Genomic DNA, 18,435 nt, shown 5'->3' with positions numbered 1-18,435 from the left:
TGGGTCAAATGGCAGTTCCATTTTTAATTTTTTGAGGAAACCATACTGTTTTCCACAGTGGCTGCACCAGTCTGCATTCCTACCAATATCCTTACCAACATTTGTAGTTTGTTGATTTATTGGGGTAGCCATTCTGACAGGTGTGAGGTGATACCTCACTGTGGATTTAATTTGCATCTCTCTGATGATTAGTGACACTGAGCATCTTTTCATATGTCTATTGGACATCTGTATGTCACCTTTGGAGAAGTGTCTATTCAGGTCCTTTGCCATTTCTTATTTATTTAAATCCTCACCGGAGGATATGTTCTTACTGACTTTTAGAGAGAGAGAGAGAAACATTGATGTGAGGGATCATACACATAGGTGCTTTTAGAACCCTGTAGCCCTGACTAAACCAGTGTGCCTAGTACATTGTTGCCAACTTTATGGGGTTCTGAGTTCATTTTAGTATTTTAATTACTGAGCGGTAAGAGTTACATTTTTAAAATGTTACTGTCATTCTGACATGATTGATCACATTAATTTATTTGTTGCAAAGTCCTTGGTTAGGAATCAAATCCCCAACCACAAAATTCCTGGGGAAAATTTATTCTATTTTATAATCCGGTTTCTAAGAACAAATTTAAGCAAAAAAAGGGGGGGGGGGTGACCTATAATTAATAACTATCAAATAAATAGTAGGTTCCAGGGACTCAGGGAAAAGAAGAGACAGGCAGGTAGAAAGCAGTGTGTCCCCCTGTCCCTCAGTGGCTGAGGTGTGAACTATCAGAAATGCAGACACACCCACGTGATGACACGCAGGAGATGAGGTGGGCTGTGGCCAAACTGGGGTGGACCGTGAAAGGTGAACAAAGGATTTACCTATGGAAAAGGGTCAGTGTTTTTCCTCTCCTTCAGCAAAACTGAATCTAAAGATATTGGTAAGAGAATGGGCTCAGGCAAGGCCAACAGTGATTTCCCTGCTCTGTAAGATTGTTAGTGCCACGTACCCACCACAGGAGGTGGTGACCATGCTTTGTGCTCAACTGAGCACCTTCTGCAAAGTTCTCCAGCCTCCTGAGTGGAGGCTACACCTAGGTCTGTGGGCTGTGCTAGGCCTAGGAGGTGGCAAATCCAGGCTGATTCGGTCCCTGGTTTTCAGGGGGCACAGGTGCCTAGATCACAGAGACCAGGCCTGACAAGAAAACAAAATTTTCACCTGGCTGGTGTGGTTCAGTGGTTGAGCACTGACCTATGAATCAGGAGGTCAGGGTTCGATTCCCAGTCAGGGCACATTGCCCGGGTTGCAGGCTCCATCCCCAGTATGGGGCGTGCAGGAGGCAGCCGATCAATGACTCTCCCATCATTGATGTTTCTCTCTCTCTCTCCCTCTCCCTCTCCCTCTCCCTCTCCCTTTTTCTCTCTGAAATCAATAAAAACAGATAAAAAAATTAAAAAACAAAAAAAGAAAACAATTTCTACTAGGCTCCAAAGGATCAATGTCAGAGAGACTGTAAAAATGAGAACTTCTAGGAAGCCAGGAACATTGACAATGGTGTTGTCAAGGTATCAGAGGTAAAAGAAGGTCAAGGTTTCTGCAAGAAAACATGCAAACAGGGCTCTGGTTCTGAAAAGTACTCAAAGGGATCTCAAAGACGAACAAGCCAGGAAACACAGGCAGTGCCAGGCTCAGCAGCAAGCAGACCTCTGCTGGACCTCGATTTGCAGAGCAGCCCTGAGCAAGGAGAAGCCCCTCTACTCGTCTCTACGATGGGTGCTCCCTGCCCCAGTACCCAGATTCTCAACTGCCTGAGCCGAGCCCTGGGGCTGGAAAGGCCAAGGCATTCCTCTCGCCCTAGGCAATGGGACCAGTGTGTGCTGCGGTCTCCATCAGTGACAATCTGACTCACCACATCTTTCCTGTCCAGCACGTCCAGGATGTTGCTCAGAAGCTGCGAGCTTGCCTCGTGGTCAGGCTTGCTGGAGTTGTCGTCTAACTGGCCGCTGAGCTGGTCAGTCAGCAGCGGCAGGAGCACGTCTCTGCACTCTGAGACAGAAAACGAGGACAGCTCACCAGCTGCAGGGTCACATCCTGAGCCGGCCGCTCCTTCCTGCACCCCCTCGGCCTGTTCCCACAGCCCCGGGCCCAGACTCTGCCCTACAGCGCTGGACTCCCTCCAGAAGCACAGGCGTGGACCTTCAGCCCTGAAACTGGATTTTTAAAACTAAGAAAAGTATCCCTGTCGTAGGTAACGGTAGCAAAATGTTTAAAGTATTCAACAGTTTCTTCAGCCGTTTTTAAAAAATGCCAACTTGATACCTGAAAGCAAAGTCATATGAAACTAATAAACGAAGCAAGTTATATAGTTTAAAAAATGTTGTTTTGACAGAAACAGATTCATAGATAAAGAGAACCGACTGGCGGCTGCCCGAGAGGAGGGGGTTGGGGAACTGGGTGAAAAAGGGGAAGAGATTGAGAAGTACAGATGGGTAGTTACAAAAGTCGTGGGGATATAAACTACAGCATAGGGAATACAGTCCATAATATTCTAATGACTATGTATGGTGCCAGTGGGTTCGCAAGTGCCAGCCAACAACTGGCAAGGACATTAGTGACATTTAAAAAGGGTCCAGGGTTGACTGAAGAAGCAGGACTAGAATTTCAGTAGGCAGCTGTTTTGGGTGGAAACTTACCCGACTGCCGAAAAAGATTGCTCTCTACTATCTTGGTCATGCAGTTAAGCTTCTGGCGAACTAGCTGGTTGTCAGGAATGCTCTGAATGAACTTGCAGAAGAGCACACTGGAAGAGAAGCCCCCGGGGGCTAGTGTTTCCACTGTGCCAGGTTCAAGGTGTCATTACACGTTTCTCCTCTGCTCTGAGATCAGGGCGTGGAGAGGTTTACACCTGGAAATCTCTCCCAGATACCTGAGAGCCTGTCTCTGGGAAGCAAAGGAGAGACTGCTCCTTGCTCACTACAGGGCCCAACCTTAGAGCTGACTCTGCTCAAACTTGCAAAGTGCACCCAGTCCCGTAAATGCCCTAACGCTCTACTTCTGTAGAATCCCTTTCTGCTAACTCCACCCCAGTGTCAATCGCCACCTGACTTTGCATTCCTGGGTACTTAGGTATAGGGCTGGAGGCATATCACTATGTACTTTCTTCTACAGGTAATTTTAGGTGTACGCGTCCCATTTCCCTGGACAAAGCGCAGACCTCTTGAGAAGCAGGCTCTGTGTCTTCTTTTGTATCCTCTCATAACTGAGCACAAAACGGTGTTCATTATACATTGTATCAATACGTGTTACAATCATCACACGTTACATCAGCATGTGTTAGGATCATCACACGTTACATCAACACGTTAGAAGAATAACAGTATGTGGGGCAGCCCAGGCCCCAGCCGAGCAGGGGGCTGCTTTTCTGTTAACGTCAAGAAACAAATGTGTTTTGCTATTTACCTGAGCTCGACAGGATCAAACACAAGTTTGACGTCGTTAATTATGCTAGGAAGGTACTTCAGAGCTGCCCCCTGTGAGAAAAACACCAAAGGCACACTCAGTGGCCAACCAGGACAAATAGAGAATTTACTGCTTGATCCCAGGAAGAAAAGGCTTGGATCTGAAACAGGTAACAGGGCACTGATGCTCTTGCCACGAAGAGGAAAGCCGATGTAATTCGAAATCTCCTAAAATTTTTTTCCTGAGAAGTCAGGAGGAGCAGCTTTCTATCTTCACTACCAACAGGCACTGCCCACGTGGGGTTCATTTTTCTACCCAAGGGGGTAGTTAAAATCTTGACCCCTCCATCACAACGTTGCCATAAAGAGCGAAGAATAAATAATAAAGTTTGAATTTGAGTCTAGAGATTTCGTATTTTACATTGAAAAAAAAAATGATAATGATGAAAATAATTGTGACTTTGGGCTTCCGGAAAGAATGAGAGAAGTAAGCATAATACACCTGTGGCCTGTAACAGCAGAGTCAATGGGCGGAATTCACAGCGGCCACACAGGCCACTCAAGGGATGTCTAAAGGGGCAGCTTGTTTTTCGCACACACTCAAGGATACAAAAGCACAATAAACGTAAAACAAGGTTTTCCCCTGTACTTTCTGTAAGTCATACTAAACCTCACAAGCTCTCCATGAATCATGGTCTGACTCCCACCAGGACTAGCTCTGTGCCGCCCAGGACATCCTCACTGACAGCGCAGGGGTGCCCGCGGAGCCACGCTCACCTTGATCTTGACAGCTTCCTCCAGGGGCCTGTCCATCAGCGTGTTGAAAGCGAGAAAGAGCTGGCGGATGGAGTCATTAAATTCATCTCCGTCTTCACTTTGGCCATAAAATCTTAATCGGAAAAAGAGAAAGGCAGTCAGATTTTCCATCTTTAAAAGAGATGTTCAGATACATCTGTTGCCTACAGAATGCTGGGGGCCCAGCCCCCCTGCTCACCGCTTCGAACTGTACAAGGAGAAGTCGCAGGCTGCTCTGAGATAGTTTCAGGGAGAAGCCCAGGAGGCTGAGAAGATCCTACTACCTGCTATTACCATCAGGTAATATAACTTATATGAATATACCGTCCTCCCACGGAGCTCTCCAACTGGGGTCCACGATGGTCAGCCCGTCAGAGGGACTCCCCCACGCTGCCTGAAGGCCGCCTTGTTGAGGCCTCCGTGCCAGTGGTCTCTGGGCATTTCCAGCACAAGCTGCTTGGTCTGAAGTAGCAGGTGAGTTCAGCATGCCTGCCTGCCTCCCTCAGCTCATTAGCAGAATGTCCAGTAAGCTAGGGACGACCCCAGCTCGCTTCCCTGACACACCACACTTGCCACGTTCTATTCCTCAGCATCGCTCTAATCATTTTGTCTCATATCTAATCAAGTCCTAACCATCTGAGATGAAGTTTCAGACAATGGGCAGAAAAGCTCCTCAACCCAGACACGTTCTGAACCCAACCCAGTCTGCAAGTCCAGTGGTGTCACTCTGTCCATTGAACGGGCCACGCTGGTGATGACCTGCTCTCCAAGAGGAGCTCTCCTGGGACGCAAGACACCTAAGTCTTTGTTGATTCATGCCTGTTTGATTAAAATACCGATGTCTTCAAGATTTGTCCATCGAGCCCTGGCCGGTGCGGCTCAGTTGGCTGAATGCTGTCCCATGCACCGAGAGGTCCCCGGTTCACGCCCGGTCAGGGCGCATGCCCCGGCTGCGGGCTTGATCCCCAATAGGGGACGTACAGGAGGCAGACAATTGATGTTTCTCTCTCCGTCAAATCAATAAAAACGTAATTAAAAAAATGAAGGATTTGTCCATCGAATGAAAAGTTGGCTCTTCCGTGTCAATAACTATTACTGGACAAACATGACATTTTCTTTTTTTTTAACTTTTTATTCATAGTGACAAATTTCTGCCCTTAAGAATTTACACTCTTATTTTAATCTTTATCAAATATATAGGTGAGATAGGGTGTGTGTATTGCATTTTGATAGTGAGTGTAAATTTTTTAAAAATTAACCACTTGAATTTTCTTTTGTAAATTATATTTTGTTTTCTATTGTTTAAAGGTATTTGTCATTCACTTCTTGATTAATAAGGACCTTTAATCAGTAAAGCTAGCCACCTTTGATCTGTAATATATGTTACAAGATTCTTTTTCAGGTAACTTGTTTGCCTTTGCTTACAGGTTTTAAATACACAAATTTTAAAAGTACATGTGCTGGAATCTACAGGCCTTTTCCTTCTGTCTTACAAATATATTTAACAGTCTGTTAATCCACCTATTATTCTTAAAGGGCAGGGATGGCACTGGGTTGTGGGCATTCCCAGAAAATGTACTTCCTCTTTCTTGATTTCTTTTCTTTTTGAGGGAGCTGTTATTCTAGGAATCCGAAGTGGGAAGTAGCCTATCGCTGTGGCTTCGTTTCACCAGGCAGCTGCGCATGGTGTCAGCAAAGAAGCACACACCTCAGCAAACATCGCCCCAAACAGCTGCGGCCATTCTCCCTGTATACCAACAACAGCGCGTGGTCCTAGCTTTGTGCCCCCAACACTGCCATGAAGCCCCTGGCTGTGTGAACTGTAATCTTGCCTTCCTAGAGCTGCTTCCCCCACACAGGCTTCCAGCAAACTGTACACTTTAGCCACCTGCATCCTCAGGTCCTTCTGTCATTGCTGCCCTAGAAGTTCTGCTGATCCAAAAGGACTCCGCCTGGACCTTCTCTGATGGCTTCACAGTCCCCTTCTATCTTCAGCCCTGAAGTTCTGAAACCTGGCAACTCCAGGGCCCGGAGCTCACAGAGCTGAGCGTGAGCAAGAGGACTAAGGGAAACTACATGAAGAGAGAGTGGAGAGCACCAACATTTTTTTACAGTGACCATTACCTCAAGTAGAGTACTCTAGACTGGATGATGAATCTGAACAAGTACTTCAAGGCTTTCAAAGCAGCGAACAGCAGCTCGGTCTTGCTGGAGTCATCCGCGTTAGCCACATAGAAGTTCAGGACCTTGGAGAGTTTCCTTAAAAGGGTGAAAAGAAAACTGTCAACGGGGCAGATGGTACTCAGAGGTTTGGGGTGTGCTCTACAGAGAGGGAACCTGGCAAAGCGGGGAACTAGAAATCATAATGATCATTTTCGCTTCTAGGCCGTGTCCTGAAAAGGGAATTGAACTCCTGTGCAATTTAGTTTCCTCACTTGCCGTCTAGATTCCGAGCTTTCCTTCTGCTGGTTTCTTTCCCTTTGTAGGATGGAGAAATGAAAGATTGGAAGATTCAAATCCTGGAGATATTTTAGTCTCTTGTATGTTATATAGACATTTTTACATGTTCCCTGTGAGGGAGAGACTGCCCATCGGAGGTAGTCACCATAAAAGATGTCTAATTCCCTCCGATCTGCCCAGACCTGTGGGAATCTGTAAATATGGAGCCAGACGGAAACATCCCGAGTGTGGGAAGGGGAGAGCACCCATGGGTCCGAATCCTGACAGACAGTCCTGCTCTGAGGCTGCAGATGGCTCCTTCTAGAGCCTTCTGATGAGGCACTGTCTTAACCTTCTGCTAATTCACACTTTTGAGGGCACTGATATTTTAAACTTTCCTTCTAGGAATCTGAGTTTTCTAAGAGAAAACCCACAGGAAACATGTAGAACTGACCAAATCCAGACACCTCTCATCCGGAACGCTGCATTTGGCTCCATGTACTGAAGGCCCCGTGACAGGAGCTCCTCACCTGTGGCTACTGCCACATGGACAGTAAAGCCACTCGGTGGAAAACAGCCCGTCCCTGGTGTCTGTCCTGCTTCCCCCCATCCAGTGGGCATGCAGCCAACTGTGCTAGTTGGTGACTATGCCACAGGGCACTTCTTTTATTCACTTATGTTTTACTACATTTCTGGACTTTCATGCAAATAAAACCAAGAACTTGTATAATTCAGAAAAGAACACAATGATTTGACCTAAGGAGCAGCTACCCCAAGAGATCAGCCGGTTGCAACTGGCATGACCTGGCAAAAGCCACTGTCAGAAAGATCTGTGCCGATCCCTACGACACTCCCGTTGTTATTTATTGCACTGCTCTGCCCAGTAACTGCAATGACAGGCCGAGCAGAAGACACGATGGACTAGGCGCTCCCAGGTGAAGCGCAGAGTGGACATCGCTCCTGAGTCAGGGCCCATATACCAAAGAGAAAGAAGGCTGCACCCAGAAGAGGGAGAGACCGTTCCCTCTTATGCAAAAGAAGGGGAAAGGAAGTCTTCTCATATCTTACGAGTAATAATTCTACACAGCACTGTGGCGAGGGGCTGACAGCCTGACCTGCTGTCCTCTCAGACGCGGTTTTGCTTATTCCACTGTCTGATAACCTCACTGACACCCAATCCCAAAGATCCTGAGTGTGGTCACCTGTCCTGGCTCATGCTCCTAACGGCTTCAACTCCTCACCTATATATTCTGGGTTCTTAAAGCTATATGGCCTTATCTCTCTGTCATTTCCCAGAAGGAAGAGCCTGAACTTCACCCATTCTCTAAGGTTAGAATATTAGATGCCCCCTCCCTTCCACCAGGAAGCTTAGGACAAGTTTCTGCCCTTGGAGCCACACTTACTCAGCCTATGACCCCCTTGTTTCTCAACAACCAGCCCTAAGAGAGCAAATTCGATAACCCAGCAACAGGCAGCTCCCCCAAATCCTACTTACACATATGCCAAGGTGGCGCTGAAGTGCTTGTAAATGTAGGTTTCCAGGACAGGGTTGAAATGCTGGAACTTAATGTCTCCTATCAGGGAAATAATAAATACCTGCCAAAGGAGAAACACATGAATAGCAGCACTGGACAGCCCGAGGCATTCCATCAACAAACTGGGTCTAACATCAGTTGCTGTCTTTTCTTTCTTCACTATGTTTGTAGCATTCTCGCTTTACAATTCCAAAGCCCACGTGAAGTCTTGGGGTTCCTTTTTATTTGACAGGAGCAGAAAGATTATTCCCTGTCAGGCACCGTGCTAGATGCTATGAGGAAACCAATGAAAGCACCCCTGGCCTCAGGGAGCTTACTGTCGCAAAGAGCACAGCACACAGCCAACAAAGTCGGGGAAGACAGTAGGACAGGAGAGGGGACCATAGGACAGGGGTTTCCTGGGGGAGGAATAAGCTCTGACCCAAGGATGCAGCTCATGAAATATTCCCTTCTCCTGAGTGCGGTGCGAATGCCCCAGTACAACCTCAGCGGATATTTGCCTCCCAATTTCACTCTCCTATCACTACCAGGCACATAATCTACAAATGACCTCTTTGCACCTGCTCATGATAAAAGAGTACAAAAGAAGGAGCACTGAGACTTTCGGGTGTGTCCGCTGCCCTCTGCTCTGTCCCGGGGAATGTGTCTCCAGACCTCAGGCACAGAGCTCAGAGCCACAGTGTCCCCTGGTAGCCTGACCAGGTGTGACCTCAGCTGGAGGCACCACCTGCCTTTATCTGACACCCTTATCATCCACACCCCGACCACTCCTTGAAGTCACCAGTTTCTCCAAGCTGGTGAATGACCTAAAGCTGCAATTTACCTTCCTTGTTTGCTGCAACATTCAAGAAAAATTCTGCACTGAACTTAAACCCCGGTGATGAGAATAATGCTTTGCTTAGATGTGTCAGGGCCCCTTCCACTCCACCGCTGCTCTGGCCTTCCCAGATCACCTCTCCTGGTCTAGATTTCAGTTCCGGGAATGGACTGTGTGTTCAGGTGCTTTGTGCGACAGACTGGGTTGTCTGCAGGACCGGGTATTGTACGTACATGGGACTAAGACTCATCTCTGACCTGCGAGGTCAGTCTGCCTTGCATGAACACACTTACACACGTATGCTACAAGCCACAAGCATCTCTGTGAGTGGTCTCTCCTGGTTTAGGACTAGATAACTTCTAAGTGACTTAAAGTGATTCCTGATTTCTAATGTGCTCCAACCCTGTTTTCCCTCCTGAAAAAGGGAAAGCACATCTAACAGGAAATAGAGAAAAGCAAGGCTTTGAATCTAAATCAAATGTTTCTGACTTTACTTCCAGAAATTTAGCCTCAAAAAACAGTCAAGACAGATGTACACAAATATTTATGAAGGAGGCTCTGCAACACGATCATTTATAATAGTGAAATAATGAAAATTAATGGTTCAGAGAATAACCACCTAGTGAACATGTTTAACTGCTTACCAGTGCGTCAAACACAAGGAAGTCGTATGTTTCATTCCCTGACATTTCCATCATTATGTTAAAAAGTGCATCTAGTGTATCTTGCAAAAACTGAAGGAAGGAAAACAGAGAGGTTATTTGGTGCTTTCGGCTCAGCTCCATGCTGCAGAAATTCGGGGATAATTAGGTTTCAATAGCATAGGTTTTAAAACAGCATTTTCTTAAAAAATTCCTGCACTTGCTTCCCAATGTAGACAACAAGTTTTGCATTTACAAGGACAGGCTGAATTAAAAGTGCTGAAGTAATGATGCAGTCGGTACATTTCTAAGTGTGCATCTACAAACATACCTTGACGATCTCTCCTCCATCTACTTCCATTAACTTCTTTAGGTTGTGTTTAATGTTCTGGAAGTTCGAGCGCCAATTCAGCAGGCCTAACAGGTCGACTAGGAGAAACAACCACAAACCATAAACATTAGACCCCAATTAGAAAGAGCAGGATCCAGCTATAGAACTCTCTAGAAAAGACAATGGCTCTTAGTTAAGGTGGCCAATACCTTAGGTATTCTGTTAATTTACTGCGTCTCATCTAAATCAGAGAACAACCTTATGGTCTTCTTTCATTTTTCAAAAACAAAAAGAATTAACCACTAACGTTCACGAAAATAAAATGATACCTGCACAGAATTCACTTTTTGCAAATAATGACCTCACAGCCACATAGTTGACACCTTAAACACTCCTCCTTAAAAGTTTTGTTTTTTATTTTTATTTTTAAGTAGCCTCCCTACCTCTAATTTGCTGTACTGCTTAACTTCTCTGTTTTCACTATATGTGTCTCGGTGGATTCAAAGGGAAAAGGGAACTTATATGCATACATTAATTCATTTAAACATCATATCCATACTGCAGAGCGGATTCCCCAGCCCCCCCCCCCCCCCCCCCCGCTTTTGAGACAAGGAAACTGAGGCTTTGTGACACTGAGGTCCTTGCCTTAGGTCACACAACTGCCAGGAAGTGGCAGGAACAGAATCTAATTGTAGATTCATCTGATTCCCAAAAATCATGTCATTGCTACTCTGATATACTGATTCCCAAGTTCTGCAAAGAAACAGACAAGCAAATCAGATGAGCTGCTATTTCAAAGGAGGGCAGAAGAGATTCATGGCCCTTGGGGTGAATCCGGGACAAAAGTCTTGAGATGACTGTGCATTTAAAATGTAGGCTTTTGAATCTTTAAGCCGCTTTCAGCTTTAATGAATGTTGAGCCACTTAAGTGTCCCATGGAAATATAGCAGGCATCTGGGCGGTTACTATTTTACCATTTTGTTTAAAACATCACATTACTATTATTATTAACAGAACTTTATCTAGTAAAAGCAGCAACAAATACTTTTTAATCAATGGAGTTATAGAAATATATCTATATCTATATATCTATATATCTATATATCTATATATCTATATATCTATATATATATGTAGTTGAAAACATACACTGTTCATTAGAATAGTCCCTCTGCCTCACAGGTGTTTGTTCCACTGGCTTGCATATTGCTTAGTCCCTTGGAAGTCTCCAAAACCCAGTGCCTAGAGACTCTCCACTGTCAACAGAATGAAGTCCCAATACTACCCACAGCAGTAAGGCCCCACCGATGGCCCTCCTGCCAGCACATCACCTGCCGTTCTCTTCTCACCCCTCAGCAGTCAGACAGATCAGTCCCCTACCCCCCACACTATGGCATGCTCTCAAATAGCCCCAGGTCTTTGCATACAGTCTTCTCTTTGTCTGAAATGCACCCAACTACTATGTATTTGTAAGCCCCTACTTAAATTTCAAGACCCATCTCAAACTTCATTCCCTCTGGGAAGAACTTCCCAATCACTCTCTGCAGTGGGCACTCCTTCCCACATATCCATATCCATAAAATATCAAATAATAAAGACACACTTGGTATCTCTTTCTCTCTTCCCGTGGATTTGAGCCACTTGAGGAATCATATTGCTTTCGTTCTTATACTCTGCCACGCTGCTAGGTACTACTAGGTATTCAATACATGTTTGATGAAAGACTGAATGAATGGGTGGCTGAAAAGAGAACTGGTAGCCCTGAGGAAGCTGTCATGTGCTCAGTGCAATTATTCAATTCCTTCCTTCCTTCCTTCCTTCCTTCCTTCCTTCCTTCCTTCCTTCCTTCCTTCCTTCCTTCCTTCCTTCCTTCCTCCCTCCCTCCCTCCCTCCCTCCCTCCCGTACTTAATAACAGGCATCATGCTAGGCCTGTCCGCTTAGCACTGTAAACTTCCATCTTCGCATCTCTACTTCTATCACAGGCTAGTCAATGGTCCCACAGCATCTATATCTCACTCCACTCACTGCTGCCTGAGAAAAAAGATTTACACACTCCAGTCACCCAGCAGCTTAAAGCACTTGCAAAGAGCCCATCGATCAGCCCGAAGTGTGCTCCCTGAGGATGTTTGTAAGGCACATCACTGCTCACATTAGGAATCCAGTTGGCATCTGGCGAATCACAGGTCTTGGGGCCAGAAAAGTGGTAGCACAGTGTTTGGAGACAGCCCTGGACTAACTGCGTTTCTGCGATCCACACAGGTTGATGCCTACAGCTCTAGCTAACTTTCATTGCTGCATAATATCTATCCCCTTGTATAAATGTACCATGATTTTTTATTCATTCTGTCAACAAACATTCGGGTTGCTTCTAATTTTTTGCAGTCACAAAAAGTTCTGCTATGAATATTCCCATGTGTCTTCTGGTATCTAGGTGCAGTAACCTCTCTGAGCTCTAAGACGGGACTAGAATTTCTGGATCATCAGGAATGATCATCTTCGACTGCACTAGGTATTATCAAATGCTACCCAAAGTTGCCCTAATTTCTATCCCCAAGGGAAGTATGTAAGAATTCAGGATACTCTAAATGACAATCCTCAAATTTAGAATAGTGAATATCCTGGGGAAAGGATTAGAAACCATAACATTTAATAAAGAAAAGAAACAAAAACCATACGCTTTGAAGTTATATATCTAGTTTCAGACCCAAGACCACCACTTATGATCTTAGGCAAAATATCTTAGCATTTTAACTCAACTTTCTGGGCAGTAAGCTGAGGTTACTAATGACAATGCTGGCGTCTCCCTGTGCTAGGGTTTGCATGACTGTGCACCACCTGGCACCAGGCCCCACACCTGCAGGAACTCGAATCCCTTCTCCCTTCCTGGAACAACAAATCTTTCCTCACCCTCCATCTGGGCCCAGCAACAAATAATTCCATGTACACTGGTCTGTTCTTGTTTTGAAAAAATTAATAAAGAGTCTACAAGGGCCAGTGGCTTTTAACCTTTGAGTCTGAATAGTCCTTCTAAGGCAAGAAGAAATGCCTTTGGTCACGGTCTATGTAAGAGAATGACTCCCTCTTGATCAGGAAATGCCCCCAGAGATGGATGGCTTATTAATATTCCCCAGCTTCTTCTTTCTCAGAACAAATTACATTGGTTCTTTATCTTTTACATCCACGCCGAAGGAGTTCGCTTCTCTCTGGTTTAGATCAGCTTGCCTCCTTAAACCTTCTTGCGGGAGGATATTATTTAAGACTGCTTGGGTGCCTGGCCGGGCGTGGCTCAGCGGCTGAGCATCGACCTATGATCCAGGAAATCAGGGTTCGATTCCCGGTCAGGTCACATGCCCAGGTTGCGGGCTCGATCCCCAGTGTGGGGTGTGCAGGAGGCAGCAGATCAGTGACCTTCTCATCACTGATGTTTTTATCTCTCTCTTCCTCTCTCCGAAATCAATAAAGACATATTAAAAAAAAAAAGAAGAAAAAAAAAAAAAGACTGCTTAGGGGAAAATGGGAAAGAGAGGACTATCTGGGGGAAAGACGGAACTCTAACAGGGAACCCTCCCCGCTCTTGGCCATACCTGTGTGGGCAGGAGACTGATTCTACTTCTCTGCCAGTGTCCTCCCCCTTACTACCAACATCGCTTGTTACATATATTACACAGGACACATTATCAGAGTTCTTTGCAGCCTTGAAGGAAAGAAACATAAGACTTTCTAATTTTACATAAATTAAATTCTTAATTTCTTTTGTACAGAATAGGACCCCACTTTAAGCCATAATTTGAATAGAGTTCGTAATTTAAAGCGTTTCCCCCCCCATAGGATGTGTTCATTTCAGTACATAAGCTGAAAAATGGCAAATGATTAAGTCAGTTATAAAGAATTTGTAGCATGACAAATGCCAATTTACAACAACTGTCAACAGACTTGCACAGAAGTCTAAAGGTTGCTACAGTAGAGGTCAGGACTAACCTGACTCTCCCATATGCTCAGACTTCATTTAGTAAATACTGTCATAAAATCCAGAAAAGAAACCTGAGTGGGCCCTGTTAATAAATACATTTAGAGGTTTGACAATATTTAAAAAATGCCCAAATGCTTTTCATCCCGTTTGAAAGATGAACAACAAAACCGGAGAAGGAGCTTCAGCTGGGTGGTGGGGACACCTTGTAGACCCAGAGCTTCACGCGAAGAGCAGAGAGCAGAAGCCGAAGCGCCCAGCATCCCACTTCAGAAGATGTGGCCCCACGTGGTCCAGCCCCTGAAGCTGACCCGAGGTCCCAGGAAGACCAAGCAGAAAACTCACGCTGCTGTCACCGTGGTCCCCACACCTACCGTTCTGGGTGAGCTTTGTGGAGCAGATGAGGGTGGCAACCTGAAAACTATCTTTCGTACTCTCCTTGGTTGCAGTAAAGCTGGTCAGGGTTTTGGATGCTTGGAGCTCTTTTTCTTCCATCTCTGCTTTGGTTCCAGGCAGGGTCAGGTAGAACTTAGCATCTTCCATTTTCTTGTTATCTCCCTGAAAAGGCAGCATGTCAGGAATGCCAAACAATGGGCAAAGCCTCTTCCATGCCAGGGAAAACAGTACCTTCCCAGCATAAGAAATGAGGTCCCTTCCTGCGCTGATACACTGCGATACCCTCCCAGAGTGGGGGCCCAGAAACAATTTCCAAACTGAATAAACATGGGAGTAAGTTGTGAGCTAGACTAAGAACAGCCTAGGTCTCTGCTATAACGAAATAATACTAAACAATAAGGTTGGATTTCATTTCTTGAACCCCTAAATGGTCACGATTATACGTCATTGGGTAGACTGGGGTCGCTGGGAAGAACTAGCTTGCCCTGCCCTCCGAAACTACTTATGGGCTAATAGTAGCTTATAAAATACAGATCAGGTATATATGCCTCAAAAAAGCTGCCAACTCCATGATACTGTTGGATGGATGAGATCTTCCAGCATCTACACCCTACTCTAAAATCTCAGTAGATAGGATAGCCCTGCGGCAGTTAGAGGCCAAAACTGTCAGGGAAGGAAGCGAGGCCCGACAGCCGAGAAGGGGGTACCTGGCTCAGGCTGATATGAAAACCACATCCTACCACACCCACCACACTCTAACCAAGCCCAACAGTGCAACCGTCTACACTCCACGCAGGGTGACACAGAGGGGAGATGGCAAGAGGGGAGCCCCAGGCGCCATGTGCAGGGGAGGGAGGCAAACTGATAAATCAACCTACTCTCCAGAAAAGGGGGTGGGAGACCACACAGCCTGTGGGATGTAGCCCTCTGGGGTTCTACACTTAAAGGGGGCAGAGACAGGTAGCTCTAGAGAAATTTTTGATGTTTATACACATAAGTCTGAAAGGAACCTTCAGGACCGATTTCAGGAGTAACTATTTCCTCAGCAATTTTCTGAGCCTCATTCTGTTAGCACCACCTTATAAACCACCAGGTCATGCCTCCCATCCTGCAGGGTGGTGCCATCTGGGTTCATCAGCTTCACGAAGGCCACCCCGAACGCTCGCTCCGATTTATCTCTGGCTGAAAAGACAGAAAAACCGGGTTTGAGCAGTGCAGAAAGCTGATCAGAAAGCGATGGCTATGATGGCCGATTCCACATTTTGCTCTGCAGCAGGCTGTTCAGTTGCACCATAACCAGCACCGTTCAGCAAGTTACGATAAGTCACGCGTGCTGCGTGTGCCACAGGCTCCTCAAAGGGAATACTTCCCAAACCGAAATCTTCTGGTTCCTCCAATATGTTCCTCTCCCTAGGTTTACAGATGAATGAGCCCAGCAACCCTTCGATGATCTAAACCAGAAATGTGAGTGCTGACACCGACTCCGCCCTGTGTCATCCCCACGTACTGAACACCTCTGGAGCCTGTGCCTTGTCTCTCCCTCCCTTCAGTTCCTACCCAAGGCCAGGCCACCTCAACCTCTTCCCTCTCTTTCCACAAGACCTTCCTCACCAGTGTCTCTGTCTCTAGCTCTTACCCACCCATCACTTTCTCTCCACTATAGCTGGAGTGAGATCTACACAATCAAACCTAAACAGTCAATGACCCCGCTCCAAAACTCTTTCATGAGGTTTCTACTCAACTCTTGCCTCCGCGACAGCAGCCCGAGTGCCAGGAGATGTGGGTATGTGTGCACTGAGGCATTTGGCGAGGAGGGCTGAGCCTCCCTGGGAAGCAGGGCACCTCCTTCCTGGCCTGTAGGTCCGAGCTCACTGCATCCCTGACCTGATGCGACGGCTGGGGTAACTCCCGGCCTGTTCTCACCACAGGCACAGCTCCAGGTCTGCTGGGACTCCTGCATCCCCAGGCTGCTTACAGCAATGCACTGTGTGATTAGGCTACAACCTGGTTATCCACTCCTCTCTTCTTCTTATTTTTTTTAAATCCTCACCTGAGAGTATTTTTTTCCATTGCTTTTCAGAGACAGTGGAAGGGGGAGAGAGAGAAACATCGATGTGAGAGAGACACACCGAATGGTTGCCTCCCACAGGCATCCCGATCAGGGCCAGGGATCCTTCAACCGAGGGATGCGCCCTTGGCTGAAATCGAACAGGGGACCCTTCAGTCCACAGTCTGAGGCTCTAACCACAAAGCCAAACCAGCTAGGGTTCCATTCTCCTTTTGATGACCACCTGGGCTATGTGCAATATAAGGATATTATGAATAAAGCTGCTATATATATACCAAACCACCACCCATCAAACACCCTTTCAAGGCTCCTCCATACATGGCTCGAAAGAGCCTTCCTCTTTGAGGATCTGGCTCCAGCCCTCCTGGAAGCAGACTGCGGTTGCCAACCCAGGCTCTAATGATTCTTGGCGGTGTGAACTTGGCCAAGTACTTAACCTCTCTGTGCTCCATTTCTTTATATATAAATGTGAATAAAAGTAGTATATACTTTATCAGATTATCATGGATATAAACCAGATGGTTTGTAAATAGAGCTTTACTGAGTATCAGGTACAAACTGAGGCTCGATAAATGCTAGCTTCGTACTGTATAGAGCCATAAGAAATTGCTGGTATTTGACCCCTTGGAATTGGCTGACAAAGTATTTCATGTGGGCTCAACCTGAAATTATGATTGCCCCCCTGCTCCCACTTCAGCTCTGAGCTGGCTTCGGTTCTCAAACAGTTTTCTCCACTGTCACCCTTTGTTGGGCTAACTTCTCGCCACCTTCAAGTCTCACCTAAGACGTAGGAAATCTTACGCATGAATCCCCAGGGGGGTGAGGTGCTGAGCTCCGTGTTTCCTGACAGCTGTCTGCTGCTGGAGCCCGTATCACTGCTCTGAACTTAATCACATGCTTCCCTGCTCACCTCCAAACAGGACCACAGAGGCTCTTCAGAGCAGTGGTCGTGTCTCATGACCTGATATGTACCCAGGGCCTGGCCTGCAGTCTGCCACGTACATGGGACGACCACCTCCAGTTTGAAATAAAGAATTGCATTTTTGTGCAGCGCTTAATGAGAACAAGACAATTGCAAGAATTTTTGTGATCAATCTGAAAGCAATCAAATTTCTTCTCCATTCACACTTTAGGGCAGCCACTTCATTATCTGTACTCTAAGACTTAAGATGGGAAAAATAGTAATTTCGGGAGACAACAGATTAAACAATTTCCTATGAAATAGTTTTGTTGCTGCGGGACTTTTCAGCAATATGGCAGCACACAGTGTGTTTAAAAGGGAGCTAAGATAGATAGCATCCCTGTGAAACCCTTTTTTGTCGTAGAGCATCTATTAGCATCTTATAAAATTTAGTGTTCACGGAACACATTTTGGGGAAATTCAGATATAGAATAATACCACAGATCTTAGAAGCCCAGAAAAATGCATTTTTCTTCTCATTTCCTTAGCACCAGTGGGTTCTGAAATGAAGATGCCAAGTATCTCGTTTGCAAGTATCTTGCTCTCCAGACCCACGAAAGCACTGCCAAGCAAGAGCAAGCATGCTTCTTAGGGAAATGTCGCGGACCTCCCGGCACTTACACTCTTGAGACGATCGGTGTCGGAAGGTAAACCTTATGTGGCAGCGAGTGACCTCCTCTATAGCAATGGACACCTGCATCACAAGAAACGGGGAGTTTACACACGTTACTTTGTATTCATAGCTCATTTTACAGAACGAGGCTCATTTTTAGCATCCTGTCACAGCACTAATTCCTGTAAAGGGAGATCTGGCGGAAGGTTTCATTCAAAGGAGATTTAGCTACTTTCAAGCCAAAAGTCTCTCAGGAGAAGACCACCTTTGCTGTTTATCATAGATTCTGAGAATGGAGATATTACAAGTTTCTAGTATTTCCTCAAGTTTGAAACAGGAAATACTTCAGAGAGAAAACACCAGCACTCTGAGGTTCATACAGGACCTTTCAGGCCGCAAGGTGTTTATTTATATGGTAATGATTCCGGTC

The 18,435-nt window shown here is 45.9% G+C and overlaps 1 protein-coding gene across 1 annotated transcript in view; it reads right to left on the bottom strand.

The window, feature by feature from the left end:
* Positions 1 to 18,435, bottom strand: part of DOCK5 (dedicator of cytokinesis 5) — a 162,033-nt gene that overhangs the window by 43,007 nt on the left and 100,591 nt on the right. The window contains exons 16-26 of the mRNA XM_087816863.1: positions 18,014 to 18,086; positions 15,442 to 15,545; positions 14,342 to 14,525; positions 10,000 to 10,097; positions 9,672 to 9,761; positions 8,171 to 8,271; positions 6,361 to 6,495; positions 4,219 to 4,330; positions 3,443 to 3,513; positions 2,677 to 2,783; positions 1,893 to 2,029 (exon numbers count right to left, since the gene is read on the bottom strand). Coding sequence (XP_087672989.1) covers positions 1,893 to 2,029; positions 2,677 to 2,783; positions 3,443 to 3,513; positions 4,219 to 4,330; positions 6,361 to 6,495; positions 8,171 to 8,271; positions 9,672 to 9,761; positions 10,000 to 10,097; positions 14,342 to 14,525; positions 15,442 to 15,545; positions 18,014 to 18,086 — 1,212 coding nt within the window. The remainder of the gene's footprint in view (positions 1 to 1,892; positions 2,030 to 2,676; positions 2,784 to 3,442; positions 3,514 to 4,218; positions 4,331 to 6,360; positions 6,496 to 8,170; positions 8,272 to 9,671; positions 9,762 to 9,999; positions 10,098 to 14,341; positions 14,526 to 15,441; positions 15,546 to 18,013; positions 18,087 to 18,435) is intronic.

Source organism: Miniopterus natalensis, chromosome 4 (genome assembly GCF_054644295.1).
Source record: "Miniopterus natalensis isolate mMinNat1 chromosome 4, mMinNat1.hap1, whole genome shotgun sequence".
NCBI classification, from domain to species: Eukaryota; Metazoa; Chordata; class Mammalia; order Chiroptera; family Miniopteridae; genus Miniopterus; species Miniopterus natalensis.
Note: the sequence above shows the minus strand (reverse complement) of the source record. Positions and strands in the feature narration are given on the sequence as shown.